This window comes from Urocitellus parryii, chromosome 2 (assembly GCF_045843805.1).
Source record: "Urocitellus parryii isolate mUroPar1 chromosome 2, mUroPar1.hap1, whole genome shotgun sequence".
Classification (NCBI taxonomy): domain Eukaryota; kingdom Metazoa; phylum Chordata; class Mammalia; order Rodentia; family Sciuridae; genus Urocitellus; species Urocitellus parryii.
The window spans coordinates 132,660,696-132,683,188 of record NC_135532.1 but is presented as its reverse complement, the minus strand read 5'-3'; the positions used below and the strand labels follow the sequence as shown (position 1 = coordinate 132,683,188).

The 22,493-nt window shown below is 37.9% G+C and overlaps 1 protein-coding gene across 5 annotated transcripts in view; it reads right to left on the bottom strand.

The window, feature by feature from the left end:
• Positions 1–4,278: 4,278 nt before the first annotated feature.
• The window catches only part of Fndc3b (fibronectin type III domain containing 3B), a 335,107-nt gene continuing 316,892 nt past the window's right edge, over positions 4,279–22,493 (bottom strand). For 4 of the 5 annotated variants that reach the window (XM_026394977.2, XM_026394979.2, XM_026394980.2 and 1 more), the window contains 3 exons: positions 21,390–21,556; positions 18,688–18,815; positions 4,279–7,807 (listed from right to left, as the gene is read on the bottom strand). In XM_026394977.2, coding sequence (XP_026250762.1) covers positions 7,496–7,807; positions 18,688–18,815; positions 21,390–21,556 — 607 coding nt within the window. In that variant the 3' untranslated portion in view covers positions 4,279–7,495. The remainder of the gene's footprint in view (positions 7,808–18,687; positions 18,816–21,389; positions 21,557–22,493) is intronic. The other variant, XM_077795313.1, reaches the window with a different exon arrangement.

Below are 22,493 nucleotides of genomic sequence, written 5' to 3'. Positions count from 1 at the left end.
AGGATCTTGTATTTCTGTCCCACCTCACTTTTTACATTTTTGCTTCTCTCTTCCTGCTGTCTTCATTTTCTTCCACTTAACATTGGCTTTCTCTGCCTCAAGAAAACCAGCTGCCCAGTATTTTAAAGATTTTCATCTTATGGGTTGAGTCTGTGCAAGATCTTGGAAGAATACAGCAATTTCTGGAAAACCAAATGGATGTACTTGGGGTCTGGAAAGGGTGTTTGCAGCTCACTGTCCCATTATACTTTAGTTCTCTCTCCTCAGGCCTTCTACAGAACCGGACTCTGTTTTTTTCTCCTCTCGGGCCACTGTAAAATATCCTTATACAACCTTTAGGATTTGGGAGAAAGAATCTTAACTTTTGAAAAACCAATTCTCACATAAATACTGACCATGAAAACCTATGCACAGTAAAACAGAAAAGTCAAAGTAGCTTATTGAGGATGTCATATGGCCCACTACATAAACTTTCCAAATTCATCAATTCCACTTCTGTGTGGATGCTGATTCCCACTCCCTCTCTCCTTCTCTCTTAAAGCAAAATTATTTTCACCTGGAAAAATACAGGATGTATTTGCAGGTGCTATAAATGTGCTGTGTTGCATGACCTATTTGTATTTCAGGAGGCAACGTTTCCAGTTTCTTTGTTTCCTTCCTCCCCTATGATTTCTGCCATATCGGAGTAGCACCTGCACTATTAGGTACTTTTGCGTTTCCACTATAAACTCCAATGTCCACTTTAATCTTACCTGTTTTTTTTTCTTTGGTAAGACAGATACATTTTTGCTTATACAGATGATAGAAACCACATAATTGAACACGTTAGACATGTGGCCACTTCCGGTTATCTCGTCTACCTCCTCACAGTGGGAAATTCTGCTACAGTAGAAAGTCTTATGTACTCAATGGCTCATGAGTGCAAGAAAGTTCATTTATCTGAACTAAACACATTTTCTTATAACTTGGTTGGATGGAAAACAAACAATTCAACTTTGGTTAACTTTCAGAGTTCTGAAAAAGTTGATTTCTGCACTTCTTTTTTCTTGCTAGTATTTTTGCTGCTTTTGTGAAAAAATGGAATTATGGAGATCTTGACTCCATCATCCTGGATGCCCTGTCTCAGGTTCACTAACTTTTGATGGAGACATGGATATCAGGAGATGTTCTATTAGAAGAGATATTGTTCATATTCACATCAGGCATAGTGGCAAATGCCATCAACTATAGAGCAAATGCCCTAACCAACAAAGTTACCCACGAATCCTGTTGATAACCTCCATATCCTTGCACACCTAAGTTGCCAGGTATTCCAAATTTCAATAGGATCTGGAATTTTGGTATTCTGTGTGAAGTTTCCATATTTAAAGATACTGACACTTTCTATTAAAAAAATGTACCTCCAAATAACACAACAGTGACAACAAGAATATGGGTCGGAATAGCAAAATCTATGAATCCCATCACTATGTGAACTTATCCCTACTAAATTAGTTAACTGAGTTTAACCTGATGAACCTTCTTTTGATTTCTATTTTGCCAGGCAATGCGCCCTAAGCTGTAGTTAAAATGAGACTTGCAGGCCATCTATGCACATCCTCCTTCTCCCCAGTTTTTGAGGAACTTATAGTCTAGCAAGGAGGTGGGAATTGTTTTTTAAAAAGTCACCACCCTGAATAAAGATTTGTTAGTTCCACTTAGCCCAAGGCAAAGATACCCTGAGGTCTCTTAGTCATGTAGTCACAGGGTGACTGGGGGTGTAGAAAGGGTAAGAGTGAAAGTTGTACAAGTCCTTTTGTGGCAACGCGCCAGAGAACTAGCTTCTGACCTAAAGGAAAAGTACTGGAGGTGGGATTCCACGGACTCACCTTCCTGGCTTCATTCCTTGTAGGGGAGAACGGGTTCTCTAGAAGCTTCCCGAGAAAGGGTGCGAGGGAGGCAAATTTGCATGATCTTGCATTTCTGCAAATGTCTTCATGGTGTTTTACTACTAATTTCTTTCAAAATCTTGAAGTAACTGCTTCACCGACGCTCAACTTCCAGGATTGCTAGGAAATCTAAAACCACTCTTGATTCCTAATTCTATGTGATCAGCTCGTTTCTGTTTTTGGAGCTTCCTCCAGCGCTCATGTTGGTATTTCAGAACGGCCTGGACTTGGTGGGAGCCTGTTTCCTCCACTGTGCAGAGCACCTGGTGCCCTTTAGTTCTGGAAACTCATGTGTTTGACGACTTCCCCGACATTTCCTGACCTTTCTAGAGATCCCAGTGCTGGATACCGATCCTTGTTCTATTTGGAAGGATAATATTTGCTTAATTTCGGCTTCAACCCTCCTATGGCAATTTTCCAAGAACATTTTCTTGTTCTTTGTGTTTTTTCCAATGGCATCCTATCCTTATTTCACAAGACATTTTGCCTGTTCTCATTTTTCTGGATATATAATAGTTTTCTGAAGCTGCTTCTTCCTGTAGTCAGATTCTCCCAAGTTGTTCACTTTGGGCTTTTCATTCATGCCAGAAGCTTTTTTGTCAAGTGTCAGGTTGCCCTTGATTAAGGAGAACTAAGAAGCTGTTACAGTACTGCTGACTCAGCTTCCTTATAGAACAGTGGCTCTTAGTCTTGGCTGCACAGCGCAATAATCACCTGGGGAACTGATATCTCAGTAATACCTATGGGTGCAGGATCTGGGGATTTTGAGAAGCACCCCCCAGGCAATTAATGTGCAGCTAAGGTTGCAAAGTACCACCAAAGGGTACCGGAAATGAACTATCTGACTGAAGATATTCAGATCTTTCATTTTGCCCCATGGAGCAATTCAGGCACGACTTTAACAATCATTCTCGTGTATGACCATCTTCACTAAATCTCTTTTGACTTCATTTTCAATTGTGTTTCTCCATCCAGAGATTTTCTTTTTTAATATTTTCCCAAGGATAAAACTCTAGGGTTCTGCAGGGGAGATGAAGGGAAAGCTAAAAACAAACCAAGGTGCTGGGAATGTGCTCAGTGGTAGAGCCTTGGCTAGATATGCAAGGCCCTGGATTTGGTCCTCAGCATGCATGAAGAGGGGAAGCATTTTATGGATCTAACTGCACTTTAAAAAGCTTTGAAATAAGGGCTGGGGTTGTAGTTCAGTAGTAGAGTGCTTGTCTCGCAGGTGTGAGGCCCTGGATTAGATCCTTAGCAGCACATAAAAATATATTGTAAAAAAACCCCAAAAGCTTTAAAACAATACAATTTGAAGGTTTTTCTGTCCTCTTCACTACCACTTCAAAGGGACATGCTGCTGTCAATTTTTGAGCTATCATGGTCTGCATCGAGATGTGAAAAACTGAAGTGGTATCCATTTTTCCCTCTGTCAAATTAGAGTTCAGCTTTCTTATGTCAAGTTTCCAAAAGTTTGGTGTTAATGACTTCTTTCCCACTCTTTCCAATAGTGAGGGGAGTTGTGACCTTAAGGGGGGGAAAAATCCTTGAGTATATTTTCATTAGAGTATCAGACTCATGAAAAATTTGACAGGTATATTTATCAGCTTTACCCAAAAGAATGATTCCCATTGTTTATATATGAAAGTGAACTTTTGAGTTATAGACAATTAGTTTTTCCATACAATCCCTGCCCCCCCCCAAAAGAGAGAGAGAGAGAGAGAGAGAGAGAGAGAGAGAGAGAGAGAGAGCGAGCTAGGATTCCTAGCAAAACAATCTGACCACAGTGATGGAATCAGGGTCACAGCAGGGACACTGTGCTTTAAAGCTATTGTTGTTGAAGAAGGAGTTGTGTTGTGCTTTATTGCCATTGTTGTTGCTGTTGTTCCTGGAGGAAGAAGATTCAGATGGTTATGAGTTTGTCACAGGAGAGGAAGCACCCAGTGTGCCAGGTAAGCAGAGGGAGACGAGACCTCCTGAATTCAGGCATACAGATAAAATGTTTGGCAAACAGGTACACTGTCCACACACTCTGACAAAGAATTAAAGAGGCATTCGTGGGCCTAGAGAGTCCACAATCATGTTTCAGCCCATACGGAGAAATCCAGATTTTTCTCTTCCTTTGAAGTGTGGCCAGCAGTCCTCCGAGACCTGACCCAGGGGCAGCCAAGTTGCAGCGGCCCCTTTCCATGGCACTCTGCACCTGCCTGGCCTCTAACAGCATTTGATTTGGCACGTTCTGGGGATGTGGTGTAAGCATTTAAAAAGAAACAGCAACAATAGCAGCAATCCTACTCATGGTAGAAAAACCCTACTTAAGTCAGAAAGAATTAAAACATTTATTGGGCATAAATATATTACATATACACTACAGATACAGTTAGGTATTACATATAGCATAGTATTTGCAAAATCTATACATTAAAATTGATATGGCAGTTTTAATACAATGTATATGAAATAGTCTAAAATTTACAATACAGGAAAACATATGATTATTTTTTTTTCTCCTAAAGTTGAAAAGCTTGGAATGTATGTCCAACAGTGAGGTAAAACATTTTGTCTTTCAATTTAAAGAATTGTGCAAGGATAACATTCAAACACATTCAGTTAGGGCACTTTTCAATTTTGACATGAATACTGAATTATTGTAGCCAACAAAATAAGGTTAGAAAATGCCAACATTTCAAGTTGATAAAAAACAAGGCAGATAATATGAAAAAAATCGTTTTTTTTAAAAAAAGTTTCCTTTTTAAACAATTTCTTTGAGGACAAAGGGTAGTTTGCTTCACATGACTGGAATTTCTCGTGTCAGGCTTTCACATACAGAGAAGCGTCAGAGCATCAGAGAGCCCCTCACTCATTCCTACATACTGCAAAGGGCAAAGAGATCAGGTTAACAGAACACTTTATTTTATTGTTCATGTGTAATGGCAATATATATATAGTTATATACCCATATCACATATACAGATTTGTGATACAAAACAGTGCTGCAGAGAGCAATAATTTTCTGACTGAAGGGATTATACTGAATATGACATAATGGAAAGCAATAAAATAAAGTGCTGTCAGCTTGTATTTCACACACTTCAGCTTCTGATGATTAGAGGAAGAGTATGGAAACCTCAAAAAGATCAACTCTGCATAGCAATTTTGGCTTAAAGTATCATTTCCTTTAAAAAATACAACCAATTCAGAGAATTTCTTTGTAGCAGCAGTTCTGAAGTGTTTATAAAAGGACAAACATTTTTCCCCTGCAAAAAGGGTTTCTTACTCAGTTGAATTTTCATTGCTTAAAAAAAACGCCTTCTCCCCAAAACATCTGCGTGAAATTGTCTCAGAAAATGCAGATGTAATGTCATAGTGGGTCACATCACATTTAAATAGGGGATGAGTTTTTGGAAGGCCAGAACTTTGGCAAAAATATATCTACCTTGATATCATCAGTTTGCAAGAATTAAACTCATTATTGTAGTCAATATAACAAAATACAGAACTCTCTAGTACTTACTACATCAATAAAGGCACACAGAATAATTCATTGATCTTAGCACTCTTTCAAGAGATGATTATGGTTTTTTGGGTACATGTAAACCTTTCAATCACTGATAATGGATTTTTTTTTTTTTGGCATTTAATGCACTAGATGCTCTTACCTTTAAAAACACAAGAAAATGTCAGAAGGTTAATAATACTACAGATGTTGCCAAGGAACAAGACTGACCTAAAATTACAAAAGTATAAAACACAAAAAAATAACATGCTACAAGGGAAAATTAGTACATAAGTACATTTAAAATTTTTACAATAAATAAAGATTGCACTGTAATTGGCATTTAAAGTACTGTATGCAGAATATAGTATAAATAAACCAAAAACAAAATAATGTTGGTTTCCCCATGACTTTGGTATGGGAATATTATAAGCTAGTACAGGATACTTACTGCATCTTAGACAACATAGATCAAGCACAAAGTAGCTATGATCAAGAAAAACCAAGTAGCAAAAATATACAAAAAACGGGAGCAGGGGGATATGCTGTGTCTGTTGCACCCTTTTGGAATATATTTGCACCTCCAACTCTTAAGTGTCCCTGAGGTACTCGAACATTATGGACTTCATATAAATAATCCAATGACTTTGGGTTAAAATTGATTATCTCATGACTCAAACATGTAAGAGTAACGCTTTGCACTCCAATAGCACCTGTTGATCAAAGATCTCAAAGCACTTACAAACATTAGAATCCCCATTTTATTTTATTTTATTTTTCATGCATGGGAAAACTGAGGCACAGAGAGGTAAAGTGACGTGTTCAGGTCACGCAGCAAGTTAGTGACAGATCCAGGGAAAGAATCTAGGCTCCTTGACCCCCAAACACCCTGTGCTTACCACCAAATACAATTCCCACTCCAAACATGGCCAGATCAACCCCACAGTAATAGGAACTACAAATTCAGATGACTCCCTTTTGGGTTGTATCAATTTTCATCTGCTGTTACATTAGTATTATGGGCACTGAATTAAGGTATTGAAATTCAATCACTTCATTGATACCTCAAAGAACAGCCTAAAGGCAAATCTTTCAAAAGATGATGAGCTGACACATAAGAAGACGGCTCACATTAGTGTAAGTCATGGACAATGGGCAGAGGCACTAAACTGTCACCAGTTCTTGTCAGATAATTCTGGTCAAACATAACAGAATATATAATAACTCTAGTGATTAGATTAGAAGTAGTTATATACAAAGACAGACAAACAAGGTAAAGCAGCTTTTAAAATAGCTGAACAAGGAAACAACTAACTATTGCACAATGCCCTCTTAAAGTTACTGCTATGAATCAACGTGGTAAAATCTACAATGCTCCATAATTTATAGGTGCATTTTGGTTACTTGATTTCTTATACAGGCAGCTCATAGTGTTAAAATCATAAGAAATACAGATTATTAAACATTTTAGATTAAAGTACACATTTTGATTTAAATGAGCTAAACACAATTAAATAACTGAGTGACACGATGGTTTAGGGCAGCCTTATCTGAGTGAACACATCTTCCGTACGTTGCTATGTGGTGATACCCTGACAATGCTTGCATGAAATCCTGGCCCTGTACCTACACACACTGTGATTCTGGTTACAAATACAGATGATCAAGACAAAGAAGTGACTGGTGAATATAAATTACTAAACTAGAACATAAAAAAATATCAAAGGCTTGCAAAAGACATCAGTGAAAATAGAATAAATGTAAATTTGAAAATTTTAAAGAAAATATAAGAAAGCTAGCTTTTGGTATCTGGTTTGCTTTTCTTCTTCTCTTCTTCTTTTGCTTCTTTTTCTTCTTTTTTTTTTAAAATCCAGTTTAACCTCTTCCTAGTTTTGCATTTCAAAAAGGTGCACCAAAACACTGACATTTTTTTTTCCTAGCTAAATCTGTAAAACAAGAGAAGTAAATAAATCAAAGAACAAAAGGGCTTAAAAAAGGGGAGTATCTGAATAAATGAGTGTATTAAAATGTGTAGCATTAATTCGATTCATACCTCTAGTTTCACTCGGTTTGTTTACTTCATTAAGAAGTACTGTAATATAAAGGCAAATAAAATGGACAAAGTTGCAAAGCCAAGCACAATGAGGGCTGCAAACTGTTCATCAGTAGGCATCATGCTCTTCATTTTGGGATCATCTAAGCTCCCCATGTCCCCTGTAAGCATGACCTCACTTCGTTGTAATACAAAAGCCACAGAGGGGCTGAAAGCTCCGCTTAGCTCCTGAGAGGTGTCTAAACAGCGACGACACGCACACACGCGGAACCTGTAGTCTGTGTTGCTCTGGAGGCCTGAGATTTGGAATGTGGCTTCTTCTCCCTTATACACCTGTGAGAAAAGGAAAAGTCCCAGTTAATTAATTTATAATACTGCACTCTTTATAGTGATCACCATGTAACATCAGGAGCCTTGTGGACACTGGCTTGGTTTAAATTCACTCCCCATCAACAAGAGTGACAGAAAAAGGTATATCTCCCAATCTGTTTCATCCATAAGAAAAGGCATTCCAGCTCACTTTGGATAAAATAACAATATAAAATTCAGTAACTCCGATGGAAGGAAATAAGGCACTGAATAGAAATGCAACTGACATTTTAAGTAATAAAGATTTATCTAGTTGAATTTTAATAATTCAGGCTATAAATCAGAAGAGGCCTTAATAAAAACAGCTCCGTGTTTTCAGTTCCCAAAACAAAGTAATATTTTAAAGCTGAAACAATGAAAAAATCATATAAACAATAAAAAGCAAAGTTTTCAGTGGATGATTTTTTTGACATGTAACACTGACTCAACAAGAAAATCCACTTCCTCCTCCCCAAGAGGTACACTCTGTTCTGTAACTTTTTCTGTCTATTCTGAGTTCATACAGATGGAAGCAAACGATTCCCTGGCGCCTTAGAGATTCACCTTCATTATGAGTGACTCAGTAGTTACTCCTTTTGTTGCTGACTGTTGATTCACCATAGAACATACCTCAGTTTATCCTTTTTCTTTTTGATTGACAATTGGGTTGTTCCCAGTTTTGGGGTTTTATACAATAAGAATGCTATGAACACATTGTACAAATCTTTGAGAATTTAAGTTTTCATTTTTCTTGGGCAATTGTCTAGGAGAAGAAATGTTAGGTCACAGGGTAGGGTAGTTGTATATTTATCTTGGTGAGACACAATCTTCCCAAAAGACAAAGACTCAACCACTTTGCACTCCTACCAGTAAAGTATGAGAGTCTGTGTTACTTCCCATCTTTGACACGTTATACCGTCTTTCATATTTCAGTGGCACCTCATCCCATGATGTTCTGTTATTTTTTTCATGTGCTTATTGGTCATTCAGATAATCTCTTTTATATGGACATAGACAAGTCTTTTGTTCATTTTTAGTTTGAGTGTGTTAATTTGTACAAGCTCTTCATACAGATATTCTTTGGCAGATATGTATTGTGAATATTTTCTCAGTTATGTGGCCTGCCTAATTGTTTTGAGTTTTTTTTAAATGTAACCCAATTTATCACAAATTAACATTTAAAATAATTCGGTGGCCTCTCTCTCTTGAGTGTTATCTGTGCATATGACCAACCTGCTTTCTTTCATTTCAGATCTGGGATGTTTTCTTCCCTTTAGTTAACCCTAACATAATCATCAGGAGGTTTACTATTAGGACTACTTAAAAATTATCACCCTTTGAATTGAGTGAGCGAAGGGGAGGGAAGCAGGAGGCCTGGCAAAGTTCCCCCAAATCACAGTGTTACTGAGCTTCAGCTAGATGTCTTAGAAAAAATGCTATCACGTTAAAAGTTTAAACAGTTTAAATTAGATGCAATGAATAGACACAGGAAAAAATAGCTGCAACTAAACCAAATTATTGAGATTGGACTGATGAGCAATTAAAAAAGGAAATACAATTAACTGAACCCTTTCTATCTGAGTAGCACTGAGCACCTATAAAGTGCTTAAACACGCCTGGTATGTAACACTGCATAGTAAAAGTTAGCCATTATAATCGTCCTCTTTAAAACCTAAAAGCAATACGAAATGTACCCTTTAAAGTACAGCAATTAAGAGTAACAGAGATGGGTATTTTCAGCTTAGTAACAGGCCACCTTAATAAAGCTGTCAGTTTTGCCCCTTAATAAAAATCCCCTAGAAATGAAAAAGTGTTTGTGACAAGCTCAATTTTATCTGAAATATCCGCCAGCTGTTCAGAGTTGTTGGAAATCTACCGATGTCTCTCCATGTTTCTAAAGCCCGATGTGTATGTTTGCAAACTTCTAGGAGGAGGTAGAGCCCTCCTTAGTGAACACAAGCATACAGATCTTGTGCCCAGTGATGGGCAGACTGAAAGACAGCAAAGGATCTTACACTTTAAAAAGGCAGCAGACTTCCATTGTTCATTTGATATTTAGCCTTTCTCTTAAGATTTTCCTCCCTTATTTTCAAATCTTACAAGCAGACTTTAAATATCTTAATTACTGTATTTCTGTTTGGTGACTGTGAGTCCCAGGAAATCAATTGTTTGCTTCTTAAATACTTTTTCAGAATTCTCACTGCTTTGCTATTCCCTTTGTGAGACTGTAAGTATGTTCCTCTTGGCAAGTTACCCCGTTTCTTTACAAATTGTGGTATGTGCCTTAGCAACAGGAGTTACAGAGCCAGGCCAGAGCAACCAAGAAGGAAAGGGCTGTAAAGAAAACCCCTATGGTACTGAGAGACCCTTTCTTGCCATTCACTGTTCCAGTGAGTTTAAATGAATATATTAAGATGAGTTCGTTGTCATGGTGATCACTCCAAAGCACACAGCCAGCTATTGAAGAGTTCAGACCATACCTCCATGGAAATGCCTATTTATAAGTTACCAACATGTGGGAGGTCTCAGGAAAACAATGTTTTTTTTTTTTTTTTTCCTTAGAGAGAATTCTCAGTTGTTAATGTTCTTTACTTACTTAATTTCTTAAATCGAAAATGTTCAAGTTGGAATTTTATGAGGAAAAAAAATTTTTTTGAAATTGCTCATGAAGGGAATATTTACAGCCTCTGGGAGTGGTACACCAGTTTGACGAGGCGGCCCCTTGACTGACTGCCATCTGGGCTTTGGTTTCCCTCTCTGCTACATCACAGGTACACAATTCATTCTGACGCTCTATGGTGGTATAAGTTAATGTTGTGGTATTTATCAAGTTGGAAAAAGCTGCCATTGAAGCCTCTCTCAATTCTTTTAGAGGAAACACCTTTTGCAATACCTGTATTTACCAAAAGGTGGAACAACAAAGCAGTTAGTTCTTCCCTGTGAGAACTGGGTCTGGACTGATGTGGCCACTGGGAGGCACTAGACGTGCTCCCAAGCACAGCAACTAAAAATAGGATCCTGGCTAAGTCCTTGCTCTGCCACTTACTAGTTAAATAAAAGCCTTAAGCCTTAGTATTCTCGTTTTTACCATGGGGAGAGTAACAGTACACTACTTCTGAGAGGATTTGCAGATATCAAATGAGAAAACATGTGAAAATGTTTTGTAAAAGGAACATGTTGAAGATAGGTCAATATCATTGAATTTAATGCTTCACGTTATACTGTAGGTCAATATCATTACTTCCATTTTCGAGATGAATGAATAAAGGCTCAGAGAGGCTGTTAATTTCTTAAAATCTCACTGCAAATAAGGGAAGTGGTAGATTCAAGGTGAGACCCCACCTAACTCAGAGTTGCTCACCACTGGAAATATTCCCGTTGTTATCCAATCACATGGCATGACACTGTCACCCACTTAGTCCCCATCTGAGGATGAGTGTGACTGGGTGCAGTCTCTTGGCCTGTGTTTTCCCACGGGACTTTCACATAGCTCCACCATCTCCCTTGTGTATCCATTAACGACTTCCAGATCCCCTGGACTGGGTCTTGCTTTTCCCTATGAGAGAAAACACTGCCTTTTCTTTTTCATGTTATTGAAAGTTGCTCCCGACTCCGTCTGTGCCAAAAACTTGGACAGTGTTTTTGTGATTTCTTAATTTCTGCCATCAAAGGATGATGTTATTGCAGAAAACTACTTAAGAATCTATTCCCACAGATGTTTTAGAGACTTTTGGAAAGTGGATATAAATGTGCACTTACATCTATTTAAAAAATTTCTCTGGTTTTCAGAATTTGCATGACTACATCCTTTTAAGAAAGTCAGTCCAGAGTGTATTTCATTTCCCAGAAACCCAGTTCAGAGAATTTCAAAGAGATTTTCTATATTAATTTTGATGGAATTTCTCAACCCTACCTCCTCAGAGTGGTGATCTTTGAAAATGTACTTAACAGAACAAAGGAATACAACTATTCTTTTACCATTAGGAAAAAAGCTTAATGAAAGAAGTAAAAATATCTAATAAGGGAACTTCATGATGACAAATCCAATAGAAATTTAGGCTTTAATTTTTCCATGTTTTTACTTTAGCCATTCTTGTTATTTTAATTGGACACCACCCATCTTTCACAAGCATTGCCAGTACAGTGTGGGATTGTGTTCTATTGCCTCCATAGCGTTCTGCATAATGGCTTGTCAAAATAGATGCTCAGTGATGTTCTCCAATTAAAACTTCCAAATACTCTAATAGACACTCTTATCCCATATTGTTTGAAAAGAGCAAATAACTGCCAGAAATAAGTTCTATGAACATTAAGCATCAGAAACACAGAAATCATAAGGCAACTGAGAGACTTTAGTATAGGCACAGCCATCACGACAAAAAGTGGATTGATAACTGCGATTAAGTTATTTTCAGTGTATTGATAAAAATGTGGCATTTCTGATGTATTTTAGAAATATCCACTAATGCTTATTAAACTAAGCCTTTTGGATTAATTCTTAGCTGAACAAAAGCTTACCATTCCTAATGCCCCATTTCCTGAGGATTCTGATCTCATGAAGTTTGATGAAAATTATTGCTTTTGTGTAAACAATCATAGTCACATGGGATCGACCACATTTGTTACTCTATATTTCCACATGATACTGATCCAAGGCTTGAGAATATGTTTTACGTATTGTCATTAAAAAAATATACATCTATATTTTTTAAGAATAGCAAAGAACCTCTAAAGGAGAGAGACAAGATGGGAGCAGGGAAGCCTGCGCCTTCCAGGTCTCAAGACACAGTGGAAAGCTACAGTAATGAGGACATGGTGACACTGGCACAGATGTGGACAACTGTCCAATGGAGAGTCCAGTAATGGACGGCAACGGAGGCAGCCCCCGCAGCGACTGTGATATGGGTCTGGAGGAGCTGAGTGCTCAGGCAGGCCCAAGACAGAGGGACTGCAGACAGCAGTGGAGAGTGGATAGTGCCCTGCACCTGGAGTTATCAGCGTCTTGGCTGAGACCCTGGGAGGCTCACATAACCTTTCTTCCTTAACAGCCTCACCTGTGAAAAGGGTCTAACAAATTTCAACTCTCAAAACTGCCAGAAGATGTAATGAGACCAAGTCCGGGGTGCAGCATGCAAGATTGGCCCACTGTAGACAGTGTTTCTCTGGTTTTATTTAATTAAGCTCTTTATAACCTATATTTTAATAACTGCTCAAGACACTAAATTTTATATCTTTCCTAGTATTAAAAAAACTCTGCATGAAATATCTTCATTTTAGCAGTTTAAAGTGTTTCTAAATAGGTCTCAAAAGGAAAAAGAAATAGGTAAATAGTTTTTTAAAAAAATAACTATTTTTTTATGTGGTGCCAAGGATTGAACCCAGTGCCTCACATGTGACACACAAGCATTCTACCACTGAGCCACAATCCCAGTCTGTGAATAGTTTTTGAGATGTTTCAAATAGTAAAACTTACATCAAGTGTGTGAACATGTGTACTTTAGAACTTCTCCATCCACGGTCTGATTATAATGTCCTTACACCAGGAAATTCACATGAGCCAGTGTGGTGAAGCTAGTCAAATCTCATAGCAAAGAAGTGGAGATTTTTCCAGAGAAACACATTAAAGATTTTCAAACAAAGTAAGGGTGGTAGGCTTTAAAATGAAATGTCTCTCCCAATTTATTTTAATTTTTCACTATTTATATTTTGACTATTATTTTCAAATATCTGCTTTCTTACTATAAGTAACAACAATTTCTCAAAATGTGCTTCTCCCTCAATTTTTAACAAACGAAATGAATGGATGTAGAATAAGTCAATCATATTTTGTACAACCAAATGAAAATAAATTATTTGTATCATTGTATTATTATACTTGTAAATCTACCTTAACTATAAACTGATGGGTATTTAAAACAAAAATACAGATTCAAAAGCCCCTGGTACTATGAAGAAGCCCCCAATTCAACATTTTTGTAACATTTGTGCCTTAACGGTGCTATGCTTCCATCCTCCAAATGAAGGAAATACCACGTCTCATGGGATCCCTGATAGGATTAAATGGGATAGCACAGAGCCACCTTCTTGGACAGAGTCTAGTATGTGGTAGGAATTTAAGAAATGCAGCATAAAATGGCACCTACAGGATTGTACTTCCGGATTCCCTTGCAGGAAATGCCTAGGACTCCAGGGCAATTACTTGGTGTCAGGTGACCTTGGAGCCTACAGCACACAACACTTGTAGGAATCCACGCGGGGTCTGGGGTCCACAGCATGTCTATTGCCTAACAGGACCTAGGAGCTGATAGTGCCATAAAATCACCAGATCATCCAGCCTGCTGCACAGCTGTGCCTCCACTGGGGTCACTTTCTGTGGGACTATGTAGCTCTACACATGGGAGCTGGCCATGCTTTGTGATCCTTTGTTTTCATTGACAGGAGTGCTATTATGGACTTTTTCTTTTGCCTCCACCCAATTTAAAAGGCAGAGCTTGGGCTGGGGATGTGGCTCAAGTGGTAGCGCGCTCGCCTAGCGTGCGTGCGGCCCGGGTTCGATCCTCAGCACCACATACAAATGAAGATGTTGTGTCCGCCGAGAACTAAGAAAAAATAAATAAATATTAAAATTATCTCTCTCTGTCTCTCTGTCCCCCTCTCTCTCTCACTCTCTCTTTAAAAAAAAAAAAAAGGCAGAGCTCCACTTAAGATTTTCTTTATTGATGTCACCAATCATGATACTGTAAATAAGTATATATGTAGCATTGTTTTTACAAAGACTATTTCTGTTCTTGATTTGATGAATAATATGTTTTAAAGCAATTTTGGCATGTTTATTCCAAATGGGAAGGTATGAAGTAGTACTGACCCAGATAACTGAAATGAAAAATCTATAGGCCTTAATTCTGTATCATGTGCTGTATAGTTGGAATTCTGTAGCAGCTTTTTGGGGAGGATCTGAGAAGAGTACATGCCCGGCTGCAGGAGGCTTACCGGTACCTCTTTCCTGACACTGCCCTGTCTCTGAGAACAGAAAGGGAGACGCAATTGCACCATGTTATCATTTAAACAGTTCCTTCTCATGTCTGAATGGATGCAATGCTCATAATAACAATCTGAGTTGGAGGATTATTATTCTTGCTCTTTCAACAATTAATTCCTCCAAAATCACAGAAATATGGGAGGGCAACTTGTTCTCATGCCACCCTCTGGCTCAAGAGGGAATCTTGCCAACCTGCAGGACTTCTCTGAGGAGCAAATAATGCTGGGCAGGCAATCGTGTTCTTGAGCTGAAGAAGACAGGCCAAGATACTATTACTGACTACTGAACTGCTTCTTGTATATGTGCTTTTTTCAACTTAATTAGCCTAAATACTCTGAAAAGTACTGTTAGGTACCCTCACAATCCAAAGTACCCAATAGTTTCTCAAAAAAAACAAAACAAAGCAAACAAAAAAAAAACAGGGTCCTATATCTGGATGCTATGAAACTCGATATAAATTCATTTTTACATGAAATTTTAAGTGAATGCACATATGAAAATTTTTCTGGTGTAAGGGCTCATAGACACTTAAAGAATCTATAAATCTAAAAAAAACCAAACCAAAACAAAACAAAAACAAACAACCCCTCCCCCCCCAAATCCCCAAACAAACAAAAAATACCAGTCAAATAAATTACTGCTTTAAAAAATCTCCACTTTGATCTATTTTTATATTATTTTGAATTTGACCCTTTAAAAAATGCTGTAAGACACTCATAGCCTCACTGTTTAATTTCTGTGTTGAAAGTCACTGAAACATATTGTGACTCTAGGATGTGCTATAGACTTCCAAGACATTTTGATGAAAAGAAGATTTTCCTTATAGAACCTTTTATAATACCATGAAGAATTAATACATGTCTCAATATTAAATTCCAAAGATGATATAAGATATATTTACTCTGAGATGCCATCCAACTAAAGGTGGAGCTCCTACGACTTCCAGATGCCTCAAAGGCTCTCTTTTTAATACAATAAACCTGAGTACTGATTGCCACTAGAAATGATTTCTTCTAGTTTGTTAGACAAGTTCTCATCCTCAATGCTTATATTCATTTTTTTTTCTGTAAAAATGATTACTGTTTGAAGAGGGATATGAACAAGAATAATTTTGCTTTATTTCTTACGCATATATTAAAGTGCCTATGCAAAAAAAAAATCACTTACATGCACAGACACAATTTTCATCCTTTTCAAGAATGCTTTGCAACTAACTACCAGTATTTGAAAAGAAGTTAAAGCTTCCTGGGGTGGTGGGGTGGGAGTGGGGACCTCTATGCTCAGAATGTGTATGAAATGGTGGAAAGGCCAAATAGATGTATTTGTGCATTATAATGCAGAATGAAATTTTAGATAAGGATTTAATGCTTATTTATTAAACCTGTTGCTTGTCCCACCATCATGAGAACTGAATACATGAGTACTAATCAGCTAGAACCAGGCCAACTTAAGTCAATGTTTCCAGCAAAACATCACAGAAGGCCATGAATACTTGGGAAGAACACTCTCCTTTTATGAGTGTGTTTTTTCACTACATGATAAATGTCAATCTATATCTTGCCCATGTTGAATTTACTCTCACCACCACTACAGGTACAAATAGCCCTATTTCTTGGAAACTGCCTTTTCCATGAATGCAGGAAACATTCACCGAGAGCCTATGTACCAATCTTAGGGAAATGAAAAGCAAACACAAGCTTATTAGCAGGCCCCGTCTGATTAGTGCTGTAACTGACAAGGTGCACCACAGGTCCTGGGCCCTGCACTGATTGGTATTACCTCTCCTTTTTCTTTTGCTTTGCTTCCATGAATTCAAAGCCCATTGCCTATTATCCCTGAACTACAGTCATTTTAACCATTGCTCTGCACACATAATAAAAATAGCCTTCATGTCCAGAACAAGTCAAGGGAGTACTCAAAACATCATGTTTAAGTTAACGTTTACTAAATAGGGAGAAGTGATGACAACAAAACCCACAAAAACAAAGCAAAACAAAAAATACTAGTACAAACTGTCCCTGACTGAATTATAGCTTCTCACGTACTATTGCTCCCCTTACTTCTTTTCTTGGCAAATGTCGGAAACACATGGACATGTGTTTATAGCTGTTTAGAATGAGAAAAATATTCTGTGGCAGATATAAGATTGTGCATTATTCAACTGATGTTTAAATATCCATCGGTCTAAATATACAGCATTAAACAATGGATTGAAGGTAGCAATCTACTAATAAAAATCTGAAATCACTGAATTCTGGGCATTTTCACTGTGAAACAGTAGTCACTGTGCTTCCAGACGCAGAACATGTTTACAAGAACAAATATGGAATAAAAGTTTTTTAAAATATAACAATGAACACGGAATGAACATACTGTTGGGAAATGAATCATCGTTGAGTGTCGATAAGCTGTGGAAGTTCCTAACAGCTCTCATTTTAACCGTTCAACACTGCTATGGAATGAGACGATGCTACTGGTGTTAAAGATAACCAAATCTAATGGGGAAAATTCTCTTTTATTTGAGCTGAGACCCTAAGAACAATTATATCTTTCTGATAAGATGAAACACATTGTGAAATTACTTATGCTGAAATGGGATGTTCATATACAATGAGATAGGAAAGGGAAAGAAAAGTATACTGCCTTTGTATTTAAGAGGAATGATGGAAACTTTGGGGACATCATCACTGACATCAACCAATACTGGTAAACAACAGATTTAAGATACAGTTTTTGGAAAATACATTTAAAACAATTTAGTCTTTTATTTGACTCAAAGTGTCCAGAATTTATTTTGATTTTTAAAACACACTTTATTTGCAAGTATTCTTTATTATTACCTAAGAAACACCAACAAGCAACGTCACACAAACTCTGTATTGAATTGTTTTCACTTCTGTATTTGGAGCCTTACTAGCTGAAAAAAAAAAAAGGTCTTCACAAATTATGCTAATGTTTCAGAGGACAGGTGACATTTATTTTCATTTATAAGTTCAATATAAATGATGAATTGTTATAAGTGCCACTGAAGAATAAGCCTTAGTTTTCTTAATGGAAGAAATAGTATTACATTGCTACTTCATTAAGTTCCAGAGGATGTGATGGAAACCCTAGAGTATCTGAATCCATCATGGTTAGGGGCCTGATAATGGGTGACTTAGGAAGAATTAAGGACCACAACAGGTGTCTGACTATATGCCAAACCTGTTCCCTTAAACAGGTTTATCATGTGATTGACTTAACCTCACTACTCAAATTACTGGCCATGGTCCAGCAACATCAGTGTCCACTCCAACAGCCAAATAAGAATCTGCATTTTAATAGATTGCCAGGTGATTCCTATGCACAGTAAAGGATGACCAGCAGGGATATAGAACTTCTGAGTCACAGGCCTCAGGGCCAAAGGATCATCTCCCTATCATTCCATTGTAACTTCTGTATAACAAGCAGAAAGGACAGTAGTTAGGTTGGGACTACTTTTCCTCTACAGTAAAATCACTGGCACTTTAGTTTTCAATTATATGCAGATGTTGATACTTGCAAATATCATGGTCAATATCAAATGCAAACATACAACTTAAAACTGCTTGCAAGACAAGCTTATGGTTGAGAACTGAAAATTTAACATGAATACCAACACAAACAAATGAAATGTGTATTAGAATTTATATACCCAGAAGAACTGGGTAACAGGTACATGTTAGACAGTTTCAACCACTGATATTTAAGAAAGATGTAGTTCTCTGAATCATTTATGGCCTTGCACAGAGGCAAGGAGCCACAATGAATCCAAAGCTTTCTATATGACATACATACTGAGCCTTACCTGTTTATACTCGGATTCTCTTCCAACCAATACTTGCAGTATGTAGTTAACAGGGTCACCTTTCATTGGTGGTACCGTCTCCCATAAAATTTCACATGAATTTCCTTCTAACTGTGTTACCCGAGGTGCTGAAATACAAATCCACATATCTAAGCTTAAAATTTGAAGTACCACATTAATTGTCCATATTCTAGTACTAATAATGAGAACTCTAGAAAGAGAGACTAGCCCTGTTTCTGCCCTGAGAGGGGGTTTATTTGCCCATTCTCCTGGGAACGTAGCAGGGTGCCCTTTAGGTACAGAGCAGTTACTCCTTGACTAGAAAGCCACTCATGACAAGTCCTCTCTCATTATCCCATTAGTACTTTCTTGCCACAGGATTCTGTTTTTGTTATTTTTTCCTGTGGTTACTGAGCACCTTCTATGACATAGGTCCTTAGGCCAGGTCCTCAAGGGCATGCAGGAATAAAGATAAAGTCTGTTTTCAAGGAAATTAAGATCGAGATGAGGGAAGGGGCAGAGCAGGAATGGAACAGGTACAAAAAGAAATAGAACAAAAGGCAGATCAATACCAAAGGGACAGTGTACCTCTTGGTAAGAGTCTAAGAAGGTTTTGAAGAACAGGTAACATTTGAGAAAAGTCCCAGAGAATAGGCAGCATTGAAAGGCTTTGCAAATCAAGCTGTAGTTACAGTTCTAGTTTATTTTTAGTCCATTGAATTCATCATTCTTGTTTAAAGCTAAATTATATTACTCTTTAGTAAAGTACTTAAACTGTTACAGATTTTTTTCCTTTGGTGGTACTGGAGATTGAACCCAGGCCTCATGCACACTAGGCAACTACTCCAGCACTAAGGTATACCCTCAGCCTTAAAATGTTAAAGATTTTGTAAGAGTTCTCATAGCTTATGCTATCTCTACAACACACTTCAATATCTGCTATGTTTCAGAATGTGCGACTCGTCTCTCTGAACCCAATGACACTTCAATTTCTAATTACATGCAATTAATTCTTTACAGGAGTTATTTCTACTTGCCATTCTGTAATGATATGATACCGTTTAAGAAAATAAAGGTTTTAAGAAAACAAACAAAGAAAGGAGTTGGAATTACTTGGCTAAAACTCCCAAGCAATTTGTGGGAAATTAAATAAGGAATCTTAACAGACTAAACAGTCCTTGAGCCAAGACAACAATTTCCTGAATCTAAGAGTGGGAGGAAGACAGCCCGACAGTGTGGCAGTGTGGGGAAACTGCCCTTCTGAAATAAAATCACCATGAAGTGCAACTGCTCTTCTAGGTTTCCATAAAATAAATCCGCACCAGGCATTTCAAGACACAAAGACACAAAGTTAGTGCCCCTCAATATGGAGAGGACCCTTGAAGTTGGTAATTGGTAAATGTGGCAACCCGTTATTGGTACCCACAAACCAACTAGCCACAACATGCTCAGGAATCATCTTTGTTAGAGATGAGATGAAGCTGCATCAAAGGGTCACGGTGTCTCCCCTAAGTGACCAGGTGAGGCTGGACATGTTATGCAAATTTATACTAATTTTTTAGTCACAGAAAAGGAGCTGTTGCAGAGCCTGTGGGGCAGGGAAGAGGACAAGGCATTTACCATAAACTAGCCCTCAAAGGAACTATGAGGAATCTTTGCAGAGTCCAAGCCAGACCCCTCAATTCCCTATAACTGACTCAGTGCCCTAGTGAGAGGAGACTCGGTTCCAGAGTCCTAGGGCCAAACATATAGAATCTTTTCCATAGATTGTACTTATCATCCTACCATCAGCCTCAGGGCTGTTTTGAGCAGCAGCTGGATAAAGCCACTAGAGCTGTCCCCACTCCCCCACCAGGCAAGCAGCAGGGACCTGGCAAGAACAATGCTGTTTTGGGTGAGAATGGCTTGGCCTCAGGTTTTAGTGAGCAAGCTCCAGCTCCTGTCACTGTCTGCCCTGTCTTGCAAGTTGACTGCCCAGTCAGGCACAACTTTGTGGCTGGAAGTAGACAGGCAAGAGATCAGTAGAGTGACTTTTGTTTCCTCTCCTGGAGAGATGTGGGAGAAGATTTGGATATATAGGGGTCTCACGACTCAGCGACACCTGACTCAATTAAGGAGAAAGAGCAAGAAACTAGTTCCTCACAAAGCTCAAGATAATACTGAAAGTGGCTGCTTTAGCTTTCCATAGGCAGTTCTCCACAGTGAGAGCAGCGGGCCTGGAGGAGAAGGCTGCTGAAGTTGCCCGCGTTGGTCAAAGCACCAAAGTCACACAGAGATGAATGCCAACCTCTGGTCCTCTGAATGCATTTGGGAAAGGAGGGTCTCCAGCCTTACTCAGCAAACTGTCCTAAGAGCTCTAACTCCAGAATTGACCCCTGTTTCTGACCCAAAGTCTGTCACTGGGATCTGACCCCTTTTTAAAATCATCTGTGGGAATGAGAATGTCTCAGGTTTATGTTATTTTTGCAACAAACATACGTGCACCCTGGAGCTGTTATCTGCAGACCTTGTCCTTTAAGAGCTCACATTTCCCCCAGATGACCCATGGCCCAACCTTCTCTTTTAGAATGTTCTTTTGAGTCTATCATACTGGCATTAGGAATATCAAGAATGTATTCAAGGCCAGAACTGAGCCTCCTACTCAAAGTTCCAACATTTTCTTATTCTCACAGGAGAGTGACAACAGTCCACTGTCTACAAACCTTTGATGGTGGGGGGGACACTTTTGGTTGTGCTGAAGGTGTAAATTTCTGAGAAGGGCCCTTCCCCAGCTTCACTTGCTGCCTGGATTCTGAAGGAGTAGCAAGTAAATTCCGTCAACCTCTGGACCTTGTAGGTATGGCTGGGTCCCCTGTAGATCGAAATAAACCTAGATAAAGAAGAAAAAGAATCCATTAGTTGTCTGAACTCTTAATGACAAGAAATAAATTATGATGCAAATTAATGGAGTAGAGTTTGCCAACTCAATAAATGCTTTTCATGATCTGAATCCACCAGTTGCTATGTTATGGTCAAATTTAATATCTAATATTTTTCCTAAAAGAAAGATACAAATTTAAGCAATATAAAGAATGGAATGGATTCCTTTAGTTATTGTTTAGATTCTAGAATCATCAGTTGTTCCTGTTTTTATTTACTAATATTTCAAATATTTCATTACGATTAAAAAAACCTTTTTTTTTTTGTCATTTATGGACCTTTATTTCACATATTTACTTATATGTGGTGCTGAGAATTGAACCCAGTGCCTCACACAGGCTAGGCAAGTGCTCTACCACTGAGCCACAACCCCAGCCCATTAAAATATGGAAAAAGTATATAAAATCTGACATTGTTAACTTACTTTCTATTATGCACTAGGCAGTGAAATTAATGTTAATTGGGCACTTCAGAAATAAGATGACCTCTTAACCCAAATTTTCCAAATAACCCACATTTAGGAAATGCTTTTAAATTTAACATTTATTTATTTTAAGAGCTTTTAAACCCCCTTTCCTAAACTGACAAGAAGACATTTAGAATATTTCCAAGAAACCTAAGAATAGAAGGTGAAAAGATTAAAAAAAATGTAATGTATGGCATTTTAGATGTTTTCTCACAGTGTTTTGAAAACTTAATATATTCACAATGAAACTAAAGTAACTAAAACAACTATTACCATTTTTAATACCACTTTTTAAATAACAAAGTTAACTGTAAAATTTTGGAAATGATATAACTTCCCATAAATCAACAAGGATCCATGTTAGATTCAGGGTCTGAATCACACTGGTCCAAGGGTACTCTGAGAACCAATCCCTGAGTTA